Source organism: Panulirus ornatus, chromosome 46, assembly GCF_036320965.1.
Source record: "Panulirus ornatus isolate Po-2019 chromosome 46, ASM3632096v1, whole genome shotgun sequence".
NCBI lineage: Eukaryota > Metazoa > Arthropoda > Malacostraca > Decapoda > Palinuridae > Panulirus > Panulirus ornatus.
The window spans coordinates 37,770,858-37,779,560 of NC_092269.1; the positions used below are offsets into that span (position 1 = coordinate 37,770,858).

The following is an 8,703-nucleotide window of genomic DNA, read 5'->3' on the forward strand; positions in this document are numbered from 1 at the left end:
AGCCATGTACCCCTCCCCCACTTTACTACATTAATATCTGTGTGTCAAAGTTCACCAGACATTTTCTTAAGCCATTTGCTGGCCATGTTTCAGCCAGTGTTATGAAATTCTGCACAATGGCGTATTTATACAGCCTCCCTTCCCCCATAATATGCAGAGCGTTTCTCATTTTAAAATGAACACCTTTGCATTTACTGGGGTGAAAAATTACCAAAAAAAAAGCAGTTTTGGTTATCACGGTAATTTTTCAGCCAGTCCTCATGAAATGTGGCTCAAATATGTCTTCTTCCAGACCACTGGTACGAAAGTACTTCAACAATACAACATAAATACTTAAGTTTGGCCTTTATATGATGCTTCTATGATTTAGAAAACGACCATTCATGGGACACTAAATTCTAGATGCGTTAACCTCACCACGAGAACTTTTTAAACCATCTTCTAACATCATTCAAATAAATATTTCGACAGTAAAGACTGTGAAAAGTGATATTTGTTCAAGATTATGCTTGGCAAAGTGCTAAGTTAGAGCCATCATTTTACCTAAACACTACCTTACGATGAGGTGAGGGGAAGACCTACGTTAATTCCACTATGTTACGATCTGACCACGCAAGGTACAACGTTAATTCCACCATCTTACGTAAAGACACGCAAAGATTAGGTCTGGTAAGGTGTTGGGGGATTCTACGTATGATGAACAAGATTCTTATTTCTTTTAACGTTACACTGCCTATTTGCCAAGTATATATTTCGTACATGTCACAAGCACTGGTGTTTTTAAGGTCTGTCGACAACCACAGTGAACAGGTGATGTTTTGGAATGACTAGGCATGGGATGTAATACTAAGCATTTTGAATATGATTCATTGTCAGTGAAAACTTTGGTCTGAACTGATGAATCAACTTAGTATGTAAAAAAAAAAAAAAAATAGAAGACTAAATAGCTCTTTTAAATGTGTGGAAATTCATGTTTCACTTCAGCAACTAAGGCATGGATTGTCGGAGTGTGTGAGTGATTGTACAAGGGGTGTATGTAACTGGTGAACACCGTGAAACAGATCGAGATAATAATGATAGACAAACGGATAGATTTCTCCTTAGATGTTCAACTTTCGCGTTTTGCGAGACTTTATGGACGAATTACGCCTGAGGGCAATGACAGGTAACGGACTTCAAAGGGTCAGACGATAATTCCCTAATTACCCTTCCTAACAACTCTTAAATAATCACTAAATAACCTTATCCATTCACATTAAAGATTTACCATTCACTTTAGACGTCCAGCACTTACATGTGATTCAACTTTACCTAAACGACAAAGGTTTTATCACGGAAGCAAAATTTCATCTTTCGTCAGTGACGGAGGCATCATGTATTTATGGCCACTTTGAGTTCCTTACAAAATAAATTACTTACCCACTTTTGGAGATGGTGGAGGAAAGACTTATCTATTTCCCAGGTTATTAATAAAAGCGTCAGTCACGTACATCGCTCACAACAATACAAAAACTACGCCTGACTGTGTAGCTGCGGCGCCCACAAACACCTTGGTGACAGCAACGCCATCTATCCTCAATAAAAACAATTATCGTATCACTAACAAGGTGGTTCATAATTTGTCTGAAGTTCTTACTTTTTTCATAGCTGCTTTAACTGAAAGACAGTATAATGGCTGGAAATTAATACAGTTTCAGCATATCATGTTAAATAGAGTCTTATGATCGTGAAAGAAATTAACAGCGATTTTTCCAAAATAGATCCCAGACGGGCTGGTCCCGGAGCATTTCATGGCTCTAGCATTATTGTCCTCATGCAGATAACTTTGTTTATAATGAATCCGATAAATACATCTATGATGCTACATACACCGCTCTAAGTTTTATGTATGGCTAAGAAATAATTCCGATACAAATATTACATTTTTTTTCCTGTTTGTTTTTCAGGTTCCAGAACCCGAAAAACGCTCCAGCAGATCCAAATAAACACTAGGAGTTAGTTGCCCCCCAAATTCTCACCTTCACAAGGACGATTAAATCATGTGTCGACAAGGTACTCTCTATTTTAATGAACCGAACAGTTGTGTACTTTGGGGAAGGAGGTTTCTTCTCAAGCAAAGCCCTCGCTGCCTTCAGCAGCAGGGAACATACCGTCCGTAGGGGTTCCTACAGAAATATCTACACCCTTGGCTGCCAGACGACGTCCCCTGACCTGGGGGTGGAGGGGGTCTGCTAGTTACAGGCGGTGTCGTTGGCCTGATGGGGACGACTGGCCTGCTGGGTCTATTTGGCCTGTTGGGTCTGTTGGGCCTGTTGGGCCTATCTGGAACTTGGCCACCGGACCCTGGAACTTGTCCACCTGACCCTGGAACTTGTCCACCTGACCCTGGAACTTGTCCACCTGACCCTGGAACTTGGCCACCGGACCCTGGAACTTGGCCACCGGACCCTGGTCCGGTAACAGGTTTTTGAGTCGTCCCAGCTGCCACAGCTTGCTCAAACAACTCCTGCAGCTGCTGCAGTTCCTGGAAAATTATACATTCGTGTTAATGCCTCTGAAGTTACGAAAACTTCACAATTACGAAGATAACGAAAGCTTATCTTTAATTCTCAAAACGTAATAAATGATACACAAGTCATTAGTCTGAAATATCGTCTTTGCTATTCCTACAATAAATAAAGCTTATCTTCAGATCTTAAAACAGAATACTGATATTATCATACTACCTCAAATTTTGAAGGAATTAAGCAGTTAGTCAATTACCCTCTGGTTATCTATTACATGAACCATCTGTACAGCTGCTTAGGGCCTTATAAAGCTAAAGTAAGGTTCCTCTGCCTATCAGAGCCATAAATCGTATAGTCTTATAATCCCTCAATTTGTAGTTTTCAATAAAAGTAATTATAAATAACACTTTACGTTACGTCTTCAAATGACACAGGCCTTTCTTTATGGTCGATTCACATTCGTACGTCAGCAGACTCGAAAAATGAAATGTCCTTTTTTTTTTTATAGAGCAAATCAAGAAGTGGGTTTGAAAAAAAAAATGATCCAGGGATCTTTCTAGGGGCCATAGTTCGTCCTAAATGTAATTGACAAACAGGAGAGTGCAACCCACCTCCAGCGTCTGTCCACAGGCCAGCCCGTAACACAGCGCTGCCGCCAACCAAACTGTACCCCATATCATCTTGTGGCAGACCTGCACAAAGAGAACAAATTACATTAACTGCAATATCATCATGGCTGTCTGCAGCCTCCCCTCCACATGAGAAAATCAAAGTCATTGTCGACCAAGTCTGTGTCGTTTTTTCTACCACTTTATAACCTCTTTGTTCACGTGTCATTTGTAAACTCAAAAAAGCCTAGTTATTTTTCAGTTTTTTTTCACGTGCCATAAGTGAACTGGAAATCCTCGTGTGAAAGATACAAAGTTGATATCAATCCTGTAAGCTTTGACGGGATGACCCTGTCAAGTGCAGCGCAGTATCTTCACCATCCACGTTCATGGAAACACATTATAATAACATTAATACGAAATAATCGTTGTGCAACAATGCAAGATCACACCTCACCTCATGAATGATGTATACTCTATCATAAGGCCATACCATCAGACATGCGCACCACAGGTCATCATTGTCTTACCCCATACTAGTAGAGTGGCAGAGGAACACACCACAGAAACAAACAAACCAGGATGGTGTGCCGTCAGAACACAGCAACAGGAAAGATTGCGATACGAAGTGGTTTTATCTCGCTCAACAGGAACCAGTCTTACCTGGTCCGAGACAAATAAGTTTCCTCCGTGGGATTTATGAAATCGACGGAAACCCCCAAAGTCCTACACATTGTTTCTAATCCTTTTATCTACGTCGTTGTGACACAGGACAGCGTGACCTTTGACCCGACCTTGTAACTGTTATTGGGAGACAATCTCTGTGGTGAGGGAGTGGACGGTGAAAAATATTGATGAGTGCAAGGCAGAACAACTAAAACCAGTCATTAGGTCGACTGGCTCGAGTCATCTTGCTGGTCGTGGTGGAAGCAGATGGCAAATAATGTGTTGTTCCTCCATGACAGTGAATTTTACTATGATATTCTTAAAAGAAAAAGAAAAAATACCATTTCAAACGACCCTCACCCTGTAAATATAACGATGTGGAACGAAGATATTCATTTACAGAAAAAGAAACACGTATCTACGAACAATTGTAAATTCCAACACGTAATGCTTCGGGTGGTGATACCTCTTTTTTTTTTCTTTTGTTGCCGTGTCCTCTTAACCTTGTACGTGCGTACCATGTCTTTTGTCCTATCTATGTACGCACACACCCACACCCTAGCCTATCCCAGCTACCCATTCTTTCGGACAGCCCCTTTGGATGAACAATTATGTGGACTGTGGATCAGCGGCCGCGACCAGGGTTCGAACCTACGGGGCTTTGATACCAAGGCGGCCCGTGCATACATGGCGGTCAGTAACGCTAAGTTAGTCACATGGGGGAGATCCAGGTAGTCCTGGCTATGAGAAGAGGTGTGGTGTGGCAACGACGGGGATATTATGAAGGCGAAACTCAAGGACAGAGACCTAAAATAGGGGGAAATACTCTGCTGTGTGTTCTTAAATATAAGGCAACAGCGACAGCAACACTGAGAAACCCTGTGGGGCAACTCAAGTGATCCATCCAGGTGTTGCCGGAGGCTTGAACTTACCCAAAAGAGGTTGACGAGTACATCACCTCCCTTTCATCCTCCGTAAGTCCCTCTCAAACCTCCAGAAGTGATGTGAGAAGGAGAAACCACACACCTCGCTAACATACCCCAGAGACAGAGCTTACGGTGGACGTTCAATTGACGCCGAATCAATAAGGCGATTTAAATAAAACGCCAACGATATACACCCAAGGTTTACAAAGTTTAGCAGCGCTATACATCCACGTTAATGTTACTGACGTATGGAAAGAGTGAGAAGTATGTGATGGTCACGATAAGCAGCTTAATGTAATGCTATCGTAACGGCTGCCACATCCCGTATAGCCTCACCCATTCAGCTGGAAACCTGCCAAACATGTTACCAACAGGACAGTGGAGGTTGTGTAATTAATAAACTGCTCGTGTCCGATTTTATTTGCGATATTTTGCGTGTGTGGATAATTTCGTTGTACTTTGAGCATGTGAGTGGTCTATTTTATATATGTTTGAGTACCTGTATACATGTAATATCAGTATATGTGTAGGTGACAGTATGTTCTGTTTGTTTGTGTGTGTGTGTGTGTGTGTGTGTGTGTGTGTGTGTGTGTGTGTGTGTGTGTGTGTGTGTCCTACACGAGCGGTCCTGGGATGATCAGGTGTGGTGTACCCATGGTAGCGGTATGCGGTTGCAACACAACATAAAACATGGAAGACGAGTTTTGTTCCTTAGCCGCTCCTTGGGAACCCCCAGCTAAAGCAGGACAAGCAGCCTCCATATTAGGTCTGCCTGGTGATGTAGATAATGCAGTCTGCGTAGGAGTCCTCAAGGCATACAAACCATGAGAGACATGAATCTAGTAGGTTCTAAATTCCAGAAACTCCCGTGTTTGGGTCTGGAATACACCAATTGTATTAAACTAGACAACAGTACGTTACTAACCTGTCAGCTGACTTCAATCGCTATCACGAACTTATTCATCCACTAAAGAAATTACGCGACTTGCAACTTCAGCACGGTGCCAGAATCAATTATCTGAAGATGCCCAAAATCTTCACACTAAAAAAAAAAAAAAACATAATAGAATACCTAAAGTAACAGCTCTTTCAACTGTGCCACTAAGAGAGCTGGAAGTGCTGCCTGTGTATCACACCAGTGGAGCTAGGATAACTCTGCCACTAAGAGGGATGGTAGGGCTGCCACTGGAACACTCCAGTGGAGCTAGGATTGTTCTACAACTACGTGGGATGGAAATACTTCCCCTAGGATGACTCGCTCATTGGGAAGCATGGAAATGCTGCCATTGGAACACTCTTATGGAGCTAGGATAAGGAAGAATTAGCCTTTATCCACATTCCACGACTCCATTCTCACTTTTTACCTTTAATAACGAAACCAAAATGTACTTTTACTATGCTTGTTCTTAAAATTAGATGATATGCGCACAATTCTGGTAAAGGGGTTCAAAAGTCAATCTCGTTGATTCCCTGTGATACTGGTTCCCAAACTTACCCAAACTTGCAGTAATGTAGAGGCTGTGGAACGCAATATCAAGGTTGTCAAAACTTAAAACAAATAAATAAAAAAAGAGGGGTGTGCGCTTAACCAAAGGGAAATCTCAATCTTGATTTACAGTATCAAGTAAAACACACGTATGAGGAGGAAGGGACAAATTAACAAGTGCACTGCAAGGTATCACTGCTAGATTCCGGCTGGGCTAAAGGTACTGCCAATGGTTCTGTAATATGTGGGCAGAGATAATAATGTCACACTACAATATAAGACTGAAGCTCTTGGACAAGTTTACACAAACCTTTGCAGAGGGCACAGTACCTTAGTGTTTATCTGAAGACAACTGGAATATTTTTATTTGTACCAGCCTCCACTTTTCCCTTACAGTAAACGAATCTAAGGAAAAATAAGTTAATGTTTATACAAGCAACTTGGATGTTTTAATGTTGTAAGGAGATGCCAGAAGTTCTGAAAAGGACATTTTGGGATATCTAATCAACGGAATGATCATGGGGTGAATAAATGACAGCTGTTGAGGTCAAAACTGTGAACTAACCCGTAAGGCTTTGAAACCAGACATTCGTGCAGGGTCATTCTTTCTCTGAAAATGAAGTTTTCTTTTTTGTATGTAATACATCATCCAACACTTTGTTATGTATATCCGTCGCACAATTATCATACCATGGGTATAAAAGTTACAGAAGCGAAATTCGGCTTCACTGTCCTAGTCTCATAGAATACAATCTTTTTCCAACAGTAGAAAGCACAAAAATCAAAGCCGAAATATATGACACCAAATACAGTTAATTTCGGAAAACTTTAAATGGTTTTAAGGTAATATAAGCAGAATACAGCGTAGTTTATAAAGAAGCACATTATGGCATTTTTTTTTTTTCCTATACGAAGTCATGCATCATCTCGAAACATTAAAATATTTATCACAAATTTCACATTATTTAAAGTGTAACATACTACAACAGTTTCCACTCTTTACCGCTGAACTATACCATAAAGTCGTATCTAAATACAACCCAAACTGGTATTCATTGTGGATGTACGTGTAAAGAAATACAGAAATACCAGCACGACTTTCGTCAGCATCAATAAATCTACCATAGACACACAATATTGTGAAAGAAGAGTAGCAGACATGTCTTACCTAGAACTCCCTGACGACTGAAGAAACTATGAACTTCCAGGATCTTATATAAGGAGCCGGGTTACTTCCCTCACGTCGCCATGGCGTCCCCATACCAGGATCACTAACATAAGAATACAGGGTATATACGAAGTGTTCCTGCAAATAAATGTATCATGTATCCTGCTTTTTATGAATATTTCATCGCAACTTTGTTATATGGAAATAGGAGTAATTCATTTACTCATAAAAACGGTAACAGAGAAGAAACTATACATACCTGTTGGGGACTTTCATATGACGTCAGTAGTAGGCGGGGTTTAATGGGGGGGGGGACCTTAGTATGAGAACTTATATTTTTGTCTTAGAAAATAGGGAAATTTTCCTCTTATATGAAAACCTTTACTATACTTAAGCACAATGTGGATCAAGAAGAAAATGCTGCTTGGTTTGCATTTATCCTTCATTCTGATATTTGTCGTGTTTCACCTCTGTTGGCGGAAGAAATGGGTCCAGCGAATTCCACGAAAAATAGGCGAAGTCTGACAACTTGGTTAATGATGGGGGATTACCCACGACGATGCTATACGGAGATAGTTACCAATTCTAACAGCTAGTTGACATCACTGTCACTGTAACGGATAAATACAGTAAATCCATCAGTCTATTCGGAGAGAAATGATTATAAGCGAAAAAACGATCCTTCACATTAGGCAGAAATCCATTAGTGGTAGACAAATGCCCAAACAGTCACCAGAAGCGGAAAAGGAGAATCTACCAGAGCAGAAAAAAAAAAAAAAATGTACCACTCCCTCAGCACACGCCACTGCATAAAACGAATTCCATAATAATCGTCATATCTTATTTCTATTTAATTTCAACCGACGTCTCTAAAAACTGCCAATAATACACCAGCTTCAAGTAACAGATCAGATACTCTACAGGGATTTCAACAATTGTGGCCAAGATGAAATGGGACAGAATCGGTTACACAAGAAGGATGAGGTAGATTTTGAGGTAGTTCTCTCAAGGTCTCATTATGATAACCACACATCCTGTCTTAGTTAACTCTTGTACTTACACATGACTCACCAGAGATGAAGCAATTTATCATCTTGAGTGACGTGGGACTGATTCATTTCTGTATTCCTACGTGTTCATTTCAGACCAGGAAAAACAAGCGAGAATCTACAGAGCCACAGCACAATTCTCGTTCATCTTGTGAGAATAGTGAAAGCGTATAATCTTCCAGGTAAGAGCTACGCAGATCCTACGTAGAGTTGGCGCTAGTTTTTTGCCGCCGTTGGCAGACTGCGGTCATTGCCAAGACCTAAACGGAGACCTCTCGGGCCCCAGCTCCTAC

The 8,703-nt window shown here is 40.9% G+C and overlaps 1 protein-coding gene across 1 annotated transcript; it reads right to left on the bottom strand.

The window, feature by feature from the left end:
• Nucleotides 1–2,046: 2,046 nt before the first annotated feature.
• On the bottom strand, nt 2,047–7,559 carry LOC139763245 (uncharacterized). Its single transcript, XM_071689152.1, has 3 exons — nt 7,362–7,559; nt 3,119–3,199; nt 2,047–2,524 (listed from the first exon to the last, which is right to left on the bottom strand). The coding sequence occupies exons 2-3, from the start codon at nt 3,185–3,187 to the stop codon at nt 2,132–2,134; spliced, it is 462 nt and encodes a 153-aa protein (XP_071545253.1). The 5' UTR covers nt 3,188–3,199; nt 7,362–7,559; the 3' UTR covers nt 2,047–2,131.
• Nucleotides 7,560–8,703: the final 1,144 nt, after the last annotated feature.

Excerpts from the sequence above, each read along its gene's own strand:
- LOC139763245 (XM_071689152.1), bottom strand. The coding sequence starts at position 3,187 with ATGATATGGGGTACAGTTTGGTTGGCGGCAGCGCTGTGTTACGGGCTG. Across the intron at positions 2,525-3,118 it reads CCTGTGGACAGACGCTGGAG|GAACTGCAGCAGCTGCAGGA; the intron begins GTGGGTTGCACT and ends ATAATTTTCCAG.